The sequence below is a fragment of the Indicator indicator genome, chromosome 4, assembly GCF_027791375.1.
Source record: "Indicator indicator isolate 239-I01 chromosome 4, UM_Iind_1.1, whole genome shotgun sequence".
NCBI classification, from domain to species: Eukaryota; Metazoa; Chordata; class Aves; order Piciformes; family Indicatoridae; genus Indicator; species Indicator indicator.
In genome coordinates, this window is record NC_072013.1 from 44,661,027 (window position 1) to 44,674,617 (window position 13,591).

A 13,591-nucleotide genomic window follows, 5' to 3' on the forward strand; every position below is an offset into this window, starting at 1 on the left:
ATCCAGGATGCTGAAAGGCATTTGGGGGAATTTCCCTTTGTACTGGACACTGATAAAAAAAGTCTTTTAAACATCACGGTATAATGCAGCTGCAGTAACAATTACTTGTTATGAAGATCTTCAAAGACCTTTTGTAAGGTCAGCGTTATTTCCCTGCATTAAAATTATACTCGTGGAAGAGACCACGTGGAGCTCTTTTTGTTTAAAGATGAAGAGGGGTTTGGTTTTCCTGTCAGTGCAGCTCCTGACGATACTTTTCTCCAGTTTTCCGACACTTCCGCGCGTACTCTCTAAAGCACGTCGAAGATCTTTCTTTGCCGTTCTCCATGAATCAGAAACCACCGCATCACCCGACAGCTGGCAGTTCCCCAGCTGCCCCTCGGTCTCCACCCGCCTTTTCCCCACGCAACCGAAGGGGAGGGGCTCTCGACCTCACGGTTACAGGTGCCGTGCTAGCACGGTCTGCATTCTGCTCACGCCGGAGGTGTCGCGACACGACAGCTCCGCCCAGGCGCCAGCCGCCCCTCCCTGCGCATACGCGGGGCGCGCGCGGAGGCGGGGGCCGTGTGGCGGCGCTGGCGCGTGCGCAGCGAGGCGCCGGAGCGTGACGGTGCGCGGGCCGAGCGCTGCGGCGCTTGCGCGGAGCGCGTGCCCCGGAAGCGGTGCGGCGGTGCCTGGCTGCCGTGCCTGCGGCCCTCCAGCTCTGAGCCCCTCGGCCGCGCTCGCCGCCCCTTCCCGTGCCCGCCATGTCCCGAGGCTCCAGCGCCGGCTTTGACCGCCACATCACCATCTTCTCGCCCGAGGGCCGCCTCTACCAAGTCGGTGGGTGTTCGGCCCCGGGGATGCTGCTGAATTGCCCCGTCACGGGCCCGGCCTACCCACGCTGCCGCTTTCCCCCGAGCGGGGCTGCAGCCGGCTCGGAAGAGCACAGCCGAGCCTGGCCACGTTTGGGGAGGGGGGAAGCGTGGCGCCTTCTGTGTCTCGGAAGTCGTGGTTCCCGCTCTGCCTGCTCCAGCGGCGTGTGGGGAGAAGCCTAGTGGGAACCTGGAGCAGCTGCCATCCCGGGCATGCCGGCATGGGTGCCTGGGAAAGGGGTACTCGGCGTGAGATAAGGAAGAGTTAGAGCCAGGGTAGGCTCTTTCGAGTATCCCCTGCCACAGGGAAAGACCTCCTGTGATTTCCTGGTATTTAGCTTCAGATGCTTGGAAGCCCAACTAACGCCTATCCAGAAACTGTTTATTGTCCCTGAAGTGATTCTTTTGGTTTATTTTGGTAAATTAGCTACAATTGTGTTTTGGAATCGGGGACCTACAATAACTCATTATAATGGGACTTGAACTGCTGAAATAACAAAGTCAGTTTTTGGTGATAACCCATGCTTTCTCTGAATGCAACATATTGTGTACACCATGGCCTGTGAGGTAGCAGGCTTCGTTCCGCAGTTAAAGTGCAGCCTAACTGCTTCTTTTGTAGGTCACTGAATCCCTTGTTCATATTTTTACAGTGCATCGGGTTCTGCAGAAGAACTTCGTGTTGCTTCTTTAGCAGAATACCCTGTGATAGCATAGTCAGCTGCAGTTTAGCAGGAAAGCTCATTGAAAGCATTCCTGGAGAATCGTCATAACAGAGCCACATGAATTGTTTTAGCAGCATCATTCTGATGCCATCTTCCCCTAGAGCTTAGTGGCTCTTTCCCAGTTGCAGTGGCCTCATTGCATGTGTGTTGTGTGCCATCCATCCATCCATCCATCTGTTCTCCAGAAAAGGAGGTTGCAGGGACGAGACTGCATGAATTGGCCATGGGAGCCAAGTTTCTTTTAGTCTGCACTTGAGATTTTCTCAGGAAGGTGTCTGTGGGATGAGTTTCATTGGCTGGCAGCCTAGTCTCAAGCAGCCCATTCTCTTAGGAGCAACTAGGAAAGTACCTTATGTGTGGGTATCTATACACAGGTAGAAAGATACCTGTGCAAAATACCTACGTGTGGGTGCTGTCTTATACCTGGAATGTCTATAGGGTTTGTATGCAGCTTGTGTGGTAAGTGTTAGAGGTAGTAGGGACAGTGCCCCCTCACACAGAATGTCAGTGACCCTTTGATGGAAGTCATGGGCTCCAACCTTCTGTTGCTATTAAAACAGGCTGGTTGGTCTGCACTGCATTTCTGGCAGTTTCTTTGTGGTATTGCTAGTTGTTGGGAATGATTTCTGCATCCTGTAGTAAAGAGCAAACTAAGCTTTGGTTCTCTACCTCATGGGCCTACTCATTAGGTTGATGTATGAGAAATGTGCAATACCTCCATGCCCTTTACTGGTGTCTCAGAAACAGGTGTGTCTGCATGTGTATCTGAGAGCCTCTGCACACAACCTGAAGCTGACTTAAAGATATTTTCAGTATCCATGTACTATGGGATGAACAATACATAGGTATGCAGAGTTAACTCCAGCAAGTATGAGTTCACTCTACCCAACTCTGGTATGGTGCCACACTAGTGTCTGTGTTGACCTGTATCTAGGTATAGCATGGAGAAAAATCTCATGTTTGCTCAAGGCCAAACATCTGAATTTAGCTTTTGTTTCCCTTAATTTCTTTCTTTTTCTTTCTTTCACTGTGTGTCCTCAGCTCTGTGCTGGATTCAGAATAACTAGATGCTGTCAAGGATGGGCTTGGCCACGTGCTGCTTTAAGGCTGCCTTAAAATTTGAACATTTTCTGGAATTTGGCAGTACCTGAATACAGATTTTCAGCTGAGTGATATTGGACTGAATTGCCAGTACTTTGCCTAAATTCAGTCTTCTGCTTCTGAAGCTCATAAAGCTCATGTGCCTTTGAAATACTCTTATATGAAATAATTGTTATTTTTTAAATATATATATCTCATTGCTGTGTTTACAATCTGTCAGAGCATCAGTGTTGTTTTGCCAGCTATTAGCTTCAGTTTTCAAAATTGATGTTTCTTCTAAGTTTAATTTTGGGAGGTGAAGAAGATGGTATAGTCAAATTTGTGACTGTTGGGGTGTATTCAGGGGGCAATATGGGACTGCTGTTTTCAGAAAGAACATGTGCAATTTGAATTTGTTATGCTGTAAGAGCCACTTCACTTCTTGGCTTGTCCCTTTGAGCAATGCATATGATAATAGGAGCAGTGGAAGAAGGGACTGCAGTTCAGCTACCTTGGTTGGCAGTACTTGTGAGCAGGACCTGTTTGGGAGGACACCTCTTCCTGCTCCCACCTAAGTATCACAGAACAGTTGAGGTTGGAAGGGACCTCTAGAAGTCAACTGGTCCAACACCCTGCTCAAGCAGGAACACCTAGTGCTGGTTGCCTACTACTGTGTCCAGACAGCTCTTGAATATTTCCATGGATGGAGACTCTACAACCTGTTTGTGCCATCTGTGCAGTGCTCAGTCACCCTCACAGTAAAAAAGTGTTTCCTGATGTTCAGATAGAGCCTCCTTTGTTCCAGTTTGTGCCCATCACTGGGCATCACTGAAAAGAGCCTAGCTCTGTCCATTTGCATTACACCCTCTCTTCAGATATTTGTACACATAAACAAGCATTGCAGAGCCCTGGCCTGGGGCTTCAAACATGTGCCATAAACACATGACAATCAGTCCTTCCACAACACTGACTCAGCAGATTGAGCATCAAGATTCTGGTATTGCAAGATTTGTTATTTATTTTGGATTATTCTTCTCCTTTGGTGCAGTTTCTTCCACAGATTTGAATACAGCTTTTAAAACAACTAAGTTTCTTGATCCTATTATTTTAGAAGGTAGCTTTAGCAATCTGTTGCACTGTTAGATATGTGCTAAATTCCAGTTTCGTTCACATAGCTAAAAAACAATTCATTTATGTTTAGCTACTGCCTGAAACTCGCCTCTTGTAACCAGGTGTTAGGAAGTTCATATATTGCCAGATAAACAATTTTAAAAGTTTTTTTCTGAAGCTTTTAAAACCATTTGTCAAGGTAATTTTATCAAATATGTCAAGTAAGTCTTAATCTATTACATTTATCTGAATAATGCTGTTTAGTTGGTATGTGCTTGTGTTTCATTTTTTAAAAGTGAATAAAAGCATTTCAGTGTTTGAATGCAATCTGAAAATGTGTTGGTAAGGTTAAAACTCACCTTTTATGCCTAGTCCTTTAGATAGGTTTTCATCTGTATCAGTTACAGAATCACAGAATGTGATTCTGTTAAAATCTACAAAAGCAAATTACGTTCTTACAATGATAATAATGCTAGAAATCCTAAACTTCTGCATGTTAAAAAATCTTCTGTAAGTATTTACAGTCACTGTAGGTTAAGGTTGAAACAAAAAGGCCTACCAAAACTGTTCAAAACAAATTCTGTTGCAGTTCTAACTGAACAAAAAGGCAAATTATTAGAAATGTTTGAAAGAAACAGTGGAAGTGAAAAGAGTCCGTGACTTTTAATACCCATCAGAAGGTTCTTGTGTACTAAGCCCTTAAAGACACAGAGAGTTGCACAAATATTTATTGAAATGATCAGAACTTGGTGAGATTTCTGTGTTGGGGTGAGATGTTTCAGAGTTAATTGTTCTAATTAACATTTACATATTTTTACAGAGTATGCTTTTAAGGCCATAAACCAAGGTGGACTTACGTCTGTAGCTGTTCGTGGGAAAGATTCTGCAGTGGTTGTAACACAGAAGAAAGTACCTGTAAGTAGTCTGGGTTTGGGGCGGGGGGGGGGGGACTGGAAGGAGGTAGACAAAAAGGTAGGAGTGAAACTAAAACACTGATACTGTATTTATTAGCATTGACATGTATTGTTTAAATTGAATGTCTTATGGTTCTGCTTATTACAAGTTTAATGCTCCAGTGCTCAGTTGTACATTTCCTCACTAAGTACTGCAATAGTGGTTTTCTCCATAGCTGTTGAAGGGTTAAAGCTAAAATACAGAGTTGGTCCTCTTGTACTTCAGCATACATATATTACTGTGGCTTGTATGGGCTGATTTTTCCATGATGTTTCCTCATTTCTTTAATTCCTACCCAGAAAATGTTACACTAATAACATGCAGAACAGCTTTTCATGAGTGTTTTGTCACAGTGGTGATGTATCATTGACAAAGGGGGGGACTGTTTGTGTTTGAATGAAATAATGGCCCAAGGTTTTGTATTTGAGTTCTTAAAGTTTCTTCAGAGGCAAAAGGAGTTTGCTGTTGGTTGTGCTGTAGCTGTCATACTTTTCCAGATAGTGTGGATTTTATCTTCCCTATTCTATTTCTTTCTTCACATTCCTATAGCCATAAATAGTGGAGAGCCTGAAAGACAATTTTTAGCTGTTAGCTGATTCCTTGAGGCTTTTCTTGCAGACACCAGATCATCCAGAGTCTGGTTTTTTTTCTACTTGAAGGATGGTATTTTCTATTAGATTATTTCTGTTTCCTCTTTAGGACAAGTTACTGGATTCCAACACAGTGACTCATTTATTCAGAATTACTGAAAATATTGGCTGTGTGATGACAGGAATGACAGGTATTTATTTCACCATCTTTTTTAAGTATCTGAAGTGTATCAGATTTTTTTTTTATGTAGTTTGCCAGCTTTGCATCGCGTAAAAGAAGTCAGTGCTCCAGGAGATTTGTCCAACTGTCTGGTTTTGGAGAACTTACCTAGTTCTGATGCATATATTTAAAGACAACTTCAAAGTTGAGCCTGGAATTTGCATTCTCATGCAATGTGAGGAATAAACACGGCATGTGTTGCAGTTGAATTTGTGTTCTTTCTATGTAGCTGACAGCAGATCCCAGGTGCAGAGAGCCCGCTATGAGGCTGCTAACTGGAAGTACAAGTATGGCTATGACATCCCTGTGGATATGCTGTGTAAGAGGATTGCAGATATTTCTCAGGTCTACACACAAAATGCTGAAATGAGGCCTCTTGGTTGCTGTAAGTATGGTGTATGAAGTTAGTCTTTCCTGTTTATTGTCTGAGCTTGCAACTTCAAGTGTTGGAAATTCTCACCCACTTTCAATTGTGTGAGATAAGGGTGTAACTGAAGGAGTAAGAGGAATGGAGAGCCAACTGAGAGAGCAGTGGTGGAAGTCTTGAACTGGAGTTATAATTTTACCACTAACTCAGCATTTAAACTGGAGTAAATGGTGTAGCCTCTTTAAAGTGTGTGATAGTATTTCACTTGAGCTTTTGTGGCCTGGTGTGTTTGCACTGCATAGTGATGTCTGTGAATGGGAGATGCTCTTTTTTATTGGTGCCTCTATCTGAGTAAGTATCACTGTTACAACAGATATGGAGAGTGCAATTATACTTGTGGCTTTTTTTATCTGAGTACTATGTTTAGGACAAAAAATCTGCCTGGTTTTTGCTCTTCATATAACCATATGAATGATATATATATGTAAACATAACAAAGCGAAGTGCTTAAAAACATTGCACTTGCAAACATGTCTACACCAGTCTTGTTTTATAACAGCAAATGCAGCTTAAATAAAGATGTGTGTAAAGCTGGGGTTTTTTTTAGACATTCTTGGTCATCTCTGTGCTCTGAGGTTGGTTCTGACTTGTTTTTCTCTTACATTTGACTGTGAGCAAATTATAACCATACCGTTAGGCTGTCAGTGAGCTGAGATAAATGATAATGTCTGCTCAGTTATTTTTTTCATTAAACACTCAGAATTTCTTTTTTGTTTTCTTGGTTGTTTTGTTGGGTTGTTGGATTTTTTTGTGCTTTTAAGAAAAATGGTTTCAGAATTGATGAATCACTTCTCGTAATCATAGTAGGCAGTGGCAACTTGTCACTAAAGAAGTAACATTCAGGGTTGCACCACTGTTTCCATGATGAGGAAATTTTCCTATGCTTGTAATGTTGAGGAATGATGATTTCTTTCTTCCCTTCATATTTCCCATGTCTTGGTAGTACTGGAAAGTAAAATTTTTCTATTTCCTTTTTAGTAATAGCTGCTCAGAAGCTTATCAGCTATAACTGCCAGTTAAAAATTGTGCAAGCGTAAAGCGAAAACAATTTAAAACCTTGACCTTGTTCTGTTTTTTTACAAATAAATACTGCTTTTGAGTTATTTTTAATATGTGTATTGAGACTGTACAACTGTAAATCTCATAAGGTTGCTTTCTGGTAGAAGGCACATGTTACTAGAACTATTTTTTACACTTTTAATGTGTCATATAATACACAGGATGTGAACTGTGGCTGAGTTAACTTTGTACCTGGATTAAACTTTTGTCTTGCCTGATTCTGTGGCTCTACACATGGCAAAAACGTTTCTCTGTTTAATGGGTACCCTTCTTTGGGAATGACAAATCTAGTTTGCACTAAACTGGGTTGCACACCTGGTAACGAAATGCTTGTAAATAATGGCAAATAGAAGTGTAAAACCCAGCTCTAGGTATGGGACTGCTTCCCAAAAATGTCCATGCATGTTTTTCACAGGAGAGGAATATCTAATCTATTCTTCAGTTGAATGGAATTGAAAGAAAAAAAATAAATTAGCACATTTTCTCTTCAAGGTATGATTTTGATTGGTATTGATGAAGAACACGGCCCTCAGGTATACAAGTGTGATCCAGCAGGTTACTATTGTGGATTCAAGGCCACAGCTGCAGGAGTTAAACAGACAGAGTCAACCAGTTTTCTTGAAAAGAAAGTGAAGAAGAAATTTGATTGGACATATGAACAGACAGTAGAGGTAGGCCAGCAGAATAAAATAAAGATTTGTTGAAGCGTTGTTAATAAATGTGCTGTATGGGGCTTGCAATATAGAGGAATGCAGTTAGGCATTTCCTGTTTTCTTACAGTTCTGTACTGCTGCAGAGCAACTATTCCAACCATAAAATCTTGTGCAGGTGTTTTGTAAATGTTTAAATCATCATCTGATTTGCTTCTGCTTTTTGTTAGCTGGAGCAGAATCTGGTTGTAGCACTCCCGCTGTAGCTGGTGGTTGGTTACTACAGTGCTTGATTCTGGTGATACCAGTACAATTTCCTTTTAATGGCACTTTGCTAGAAAGCATTTCAAACAGAATGAGGCATGGCTTCTCTGTCAGCAAATACAACACCAATTGTTATGCCTGCTGTGAAAACTGTTGTTCAAAGTCCATTGTAAAACCATATGCTACTTATAAAACAGGTCAGTGAACTTAGAAGTAATTCTTAGATCTCTGCAGTGTAAGTGAAAGAGTGTCTAAACAGTTCTCTTCCATGGCCCACCTGTTTCTGCTGCCAGGCCTTGTTTTTCCCTCGTAGTGTTATGTTTCCTGCATCACAAGATCAGCAGTTGAACTGAAGAGTAGTAACCTAAGCAATTGTCTGCCCTGTGAGGTTAAACAGCTTATTAAGGTCCCTGTAAGTGCTATGCAGCTTCAGACCTTCATCTAAATTACTTCTGAAGTCAACATTACTATGCAAATACCATTTAAACAAAGTTCTTGAGCATAAACTCATACATTATGTATCTATATCTTAGTAAGTGCTTATTTTCTTAATATGTGATTTCGTTAAAGAGAAGATACTGAGAGCATTTAATAATCATAGTATACAGAAACTGAATGCATTTGAAATTACCTCAGAGATCCTTCTTTGTCCTGGCTAAATCTTTTTCACATTGAATTCTCTGGAGACTTTCAAAACCCACCTGGATGCATTCCTGTGTGGACTACCCTAAGTGATCCTGCTTTGGCAGGGGGGTTGGACCTGATGATCTCTTGAGGTCCCTTCCAACCTCTGATATACTGTGGTACTGTAACATACTTTTCTCTCATTGCTTGATTATACTGTGTATGTCCCTTAGCTGAGCATTTCACAGAATCACAGAATGGCTTAGGTTGGAAGGTACCTCAGAGATCATCTACTCCAACCTCCCTGCCATTTGGAGATGGGTGAAGTGGTCTTTTCATATTCTTGTTTTTTAATTCATAAAACTTCCATGGTATGGTCCAAATACTTAACTGCTACTTAATCTGCCAGTCAAATCCTGGATGTGCTTCTATACCTTTGTGTTACCTTTGTAAAAACGCTGAGATTGTGAATGTAGATCAGATGCTGTTACTCTGACAGCAGTGACAAGGAAAAACAAGTCTGTCAAGCAGAAACAAGAACCATGCTTTTGTAACGTTCTTTGCACACACATACGTGGCCTTGTTTCTGAAGCTGTTCCAGGTAATGCTCCAAGGATAAGAATTTTGTTTGGTTTCTTTGGGGTTTTTTTGGGTTTCTCTTTTTTTTTTTTTTTTTTTTAACAACTTGGCAGTCTTCTGCTAAAACATCTATGTAGTCTTACAGAATTATTGCAGAATCAACATAGTATCAGCACACTGAAAATAAGCCTTAGAAAAGTCTTGTCTGATGTTCTGCACTTGCTAAGACATTACTGACCAGAATTAAGTGTCAGCATGTCATAATAACTGATTGATAAGCATCTACCTACATAGCTGGTTTATAGAACTTCCTTTTGTGCTAAATCACCATTTTAGGAACACTTCTTCAGCGTTATTATGACCCTGCTGCAGAATTAAGCATGAGGGAGGTTGTAAAGAACACATTCTAACACAGGTTGTGATTAGGGCAGAAAAAAAAATAAGCTAAATGCTTATTTAGCTTTTAAAACCAGCAAATGTAGTTTTAATTACCAGAAGCTATGGAAATGATGTCTATCTTGTTTGTCAGTAATGAAACATGTTCTGTCCTTGAAACCTGAGGTTTGCATCTTTGCATGAAAGGAGGTTTTGGGTTTCTTGTGTGGTGTTGGTTTGTTGTTTTCTGCTATGAAAATGACCTTTGGTTTTTGTAGATTGGGCTTTTTCTAGCAAGAGACCCAGAAAGGGACTGTTTAACAATGGGAAACTATTTGGAACTTTTCAGCTGAAGTTTTGAAGTGAAAGGAAATAACTTAAGCAGGAGGTGTGGTTGTTAATGCAGAAAAATTTTAGTGCTTTCTGTTTAATGATAGGGATTTTTTTTGTCATCTTTCAGACAGCAATAACGTGCCTGTCTACTGTACTATCCATTGATTTCAAACCTTCAGAAATAGAAGTTGGTGTAGTTACAGTGGAAAACCCTAAATTCAGGTAAGTGATCAGCATTGGTAAAACCTGGTGCATTTCTCTGCCATTGTGTCATCGTGTAATGGTAAATTGAGAGAGATAATGTCAGTTTTGGTGTACTTTTTTATTTGTAACTCTTGAAAATATGTAGAAGTAAAAGATATTGTTTAAAAAAAAAATCCCAAACAATATAGTTTTAAAATATTTGACATGGCTTAAGGGATGCAGTAGGGAAAACTGTGTCATCTCTTTATTGAAAGTGTATTGCATGTATTTAAGCATGATTTCTCATGCTTAAAAGAATAAAAGTATCTGGAATCCAATTCCAAATCATAGTCATGACAACTAACACAGTAAAGTCTGGTTTATATTAAGGAAAATTTTGCTGCTACCTTAATTTTTAAACTAATTTTTGGAATGCAATCATGAAATTACTCTTGTTTATCTTGTAACTGAAGCAGGTTTTGGCATCTCTAGTATGTAATTAATAGATTATGAATTTGTATGATTTGGCCTAGCCTGTTTAAATTTCCTGAGATTAAAAGATTCTGGCTTTAGAAGTCACTGCAGTGATTTGGAACTGGCTGAACTTTGACTTTCTGAGTATGCTGCACTTCCCACTAGCATGAAAGCAGGACACCTGCAGTTTCCTCCCTCTCTGTTACTGCTTGAATCTGCACTGTGAATTGCTTGAGTTGCACTGTGTGCTGCAATGCTACTTGGTCAATCCATCGAGACAACACCTGGAGATCTTCCTGCTGAGCACTATCCTTCCCATCAGATACAGTGCACTTGACAGCCTCCTTGCAGCACAATGTATAGCTGCAGAAGTATCCATGAAATGTGGGAGAATAGGTTTGGGGGCTTTTTGTTAATACAAAAGGACTCTCTAGTTATGTCTTGCCTAAACTTCAGGTGGGTCTGGCTTGCTGCAGAGGAGTTCTGTTATTTCTGCATTAGTGGGAAAAAAAAAAGAGGAACATCTAAATGGGGAAGAAAAGTCCTCTGAAGCTTTAGTGTAGCTACTTGATAAGTGGAGATGGGAGAGAAGCTTCAAACAGTTGGATCCTACAGGTGCAATCTTTTGAGTGTTTCCTGATGTGTTTAAAGTTGGCATGGTGATGAGTGGGCTTGCATTTGATGGTGTGGGTTTAAGGTGACAGAACAGCATAGCATTTTTGAGAAAGCATGGAGAAGATGCATTGTAACCCTTTTCTACTGCAGCTCAAGGGTCAAGTGCTAGCTTTCTGCCAATCTTCATTTGCCTATCCTATGTCCTTTTCCAAAAGGATGGATAACAAGCAGAGGGAAAAGGCAACAAAAACCTGTGCCCCCCCTTGAAGTGATCAGGCTAATTACCATACTCATTCTTCTCACCAGATCCCAGCTTGCAAATGTATTACTCATGAGGAATTGCCTGTTCTTTTTCTGTCATTTGTTACCTCTTTTTTTTCTCCCAAGCCTCTGATTCTTCCTTTATTTTTCAAAAAGAATTGGAATGTCAGCCAGTGAGCCTGGCAGTGGGCCTTTAAAGGGCTGAAAGATGCATTGTGTAAAACTTTATTTGTGTAGATATTAGGCTGTAGTACTGAGCTTAAGAGGAAAAATTATTTAAGCTATTTGAGATTTTTTTTTCATTCTTTCAGGATCCTTACAGAAGCAGAGATTGATGTGCACCTTGTAGCTCTGGCAGAGAGAGACTAATTAATTAGCATTCCCATTTCCATCGTCTGTGCTTCTGGCCAGGATATTTGGTGTAAAGAAAACACTTAATAATGGCTTTAGATTGTGGGTGGAAAACAGTGTTCACTATATGATGTATTTTACTCTGTACAAATAAAGCAGAGGTTTTTGAAATACTTGGTGTCTCCTTTTAATGTTTTGGTTTGGTTTGGTTTTTTTTAACTCTAAGTTCTGTGAAATTCTCATCAAAAGACTTGATGAGTCTGTTTCTGTGGTGACTGCTTGCCTTTATTTGTGTTTTAAGAGATATAACTGTGCTGTATTTTTCATCTGGGCTATTTAGCTCCTGGTGTAAAGTTTTATATTGGGTTATGTGATGAGTGTGTGTCTTGAATTCCTAAATTTACATGTGTTCTCTTCTTGCCTTGATCTAGAAGGGCTTACAACTAGTTTAACTGTGGAGAAATGAAGAAAATCTTAGTATTTGTTTGGGTTTGTATGAGGGTATGGGACAAAAGTTGCAGGAACAAACTTGAGCTGTGATTCCCAGTGCATTCCTTTAGACTGATTTATTTGGGGCAAATTTTAGAGGCATCTGCTATAATTAAACAGCTCTGAAGCAAACATTTATTTAGGGGAACAGATTCTGTATGCTTTGGAATTTTGGCTGTTTGTTGCCTCCCTGGTTTTGAGACTTTGGGCAGTGACAAAAACAATGTCAGGGGCTTTGTGGGTGTAATAGACAAAATCCATCAACAAGAATGTCTCTGGGAAGGTGTTTCCCTTGCTCCTTCACATGTTCTGGGTTGAGAGAAAAGGCTGCAAAAACTTGAGTCAAGATGAAGAAAAACACTTCTTTCTTTGCACTTGAAGAGGTTTCAGCCTCAGTAGCAAAAAGGGTCATGACAAAGTTGGGAGAGAGGAGACACTAAGGAGAAAGAGAAGGCTACCAGGCATTTGTAAATGTTGGGTAGACGTGAGCCTTCTTGGAAGAATGCCAGGCTGATACAAATTAGCTCCTTGCTTTCATTCTTCTGCTATGCTATTTCTGTATTTGCTTTAATGACTCAAAGGTTCCTTTTTTCTTTTTTTTTTTTTTTTTTTTTTGAGACCTTTGGGGAAGGTCTCATAACTCATCAGAAACTGGAATTGTGTGGGGTGGTGTTTTTCATAACTAAAGTTCCTGGAATGTGTATTTTCCAAGTTCTCCAAGTAAAGGAGATGGAATTCTGTTTGGTGTTTTTAATAAAATATAATGCTAACCTTATGTCATAACTGAGTTGGGGAATTGACTTCACAGAGCCTCCTGAATTTCCATTAGTGCCTTCAAATTTCAGCTTCCCTCATGTCAGCTAGTGTACTACAGATGATAAGATGAAGCCACTCTTGCTTGTGGTTTTGAATTGGCTCTCAGGATTCTGTGTGGTCTTGTGTAGCAACTGGCAGAACAAAGTTCTGTGTTGTTCCAGGTGACAGCTGAGTTCTTGCAACATCTTAAGGCTTTTCATTCTAATATTCTAGCTGTCTAACAACCTGGAATTTATGTAGACTTAATATTATTCTCCATTAAAATATAATCCACTGATACTTTGTTGTTATATAGATAATTAAAGCTGATCGAGAAAACTTCATTAATGACTTCTTGAACTAAGCAAATTAAAAGGAAGATGACAATCAATGAGCCATATCATTAGACCAAAGATTCATAGTATTTAGTATTAAAACTCCCTGCAACACTTTTAATTCTCAATTTTGGAGCTTGTGTGTGACTGTAGAACTCAGGTGGTGGTTCTGAGAACAATTGGTATTTGCTCATACCTTATGCTTTTTGCAATGCAGAACATCCCATCCTGTGTTCAGAGAAGATGA

At 40.4% G+C, this 13,591-nt stretch overlaps 1 protein-coding gene across 1 annotated transcript; it reads left to right on the forward strand.

Annotated features, from left to right (window-relative positions):
• Nucleotides 1-727: 727 nt before the first annotated feature.
• On the forward strand, nucleotides 728-11,874 carry PSMA6 (proteasome 20S subunit alpha 6). Its single transcript, XM_054400108.1, has 7 exons — nucleotides 728-822; nucleotides 4,587-4,681; nucleotides 5,420-5,501; nucleotides 5,760-5,915; nucleotides 7,509-7,687; nucleotides 9,969-10,063; nucleotides 11,686-11,874. Exons 1-7 carry the CDS (start codon nucleotides 747-749, stop codon nucleotides 11,741-11,743), a joined length of 741 nt encoding a protein of 246 aa, XP_054256083.1. The 5' UTR covers nucleotides 728-746; the 3' UTR covers nucleotides 11,744-11,874.
• The last annotated feature ends 1,717 nt before the right edge of the window (nucleotides 11,875-13,591 follow it).

What these genes read in the sequence shown, in the direction of transcription:
- PSMA6 (XM_054400108.1), top strand. Translation starts at nt 747, where the DNA reads ATGTCCCGAGGCTCCAGCGCCGGCTTTGACCGCCACATCACCATCTTC. An exon ending in CATATGAACAGACAGTAGAG is followed by an intron (nt 7,688 to 9,968) that starts GTAGGCCAGCAG and finishes GTCATCTTTCAG; the next exon opens with ACAGCAATAACGTGCCTGTC. An exon ending in GTGGAAAACCCTAAATTCAG is followed by an intron (nt 10,064 to 11,685) that starts GTAAGTGATCAG and finishes TCATTCTTTCAG; the next exon opens with GATCCTTACAGAAGCAGAGA.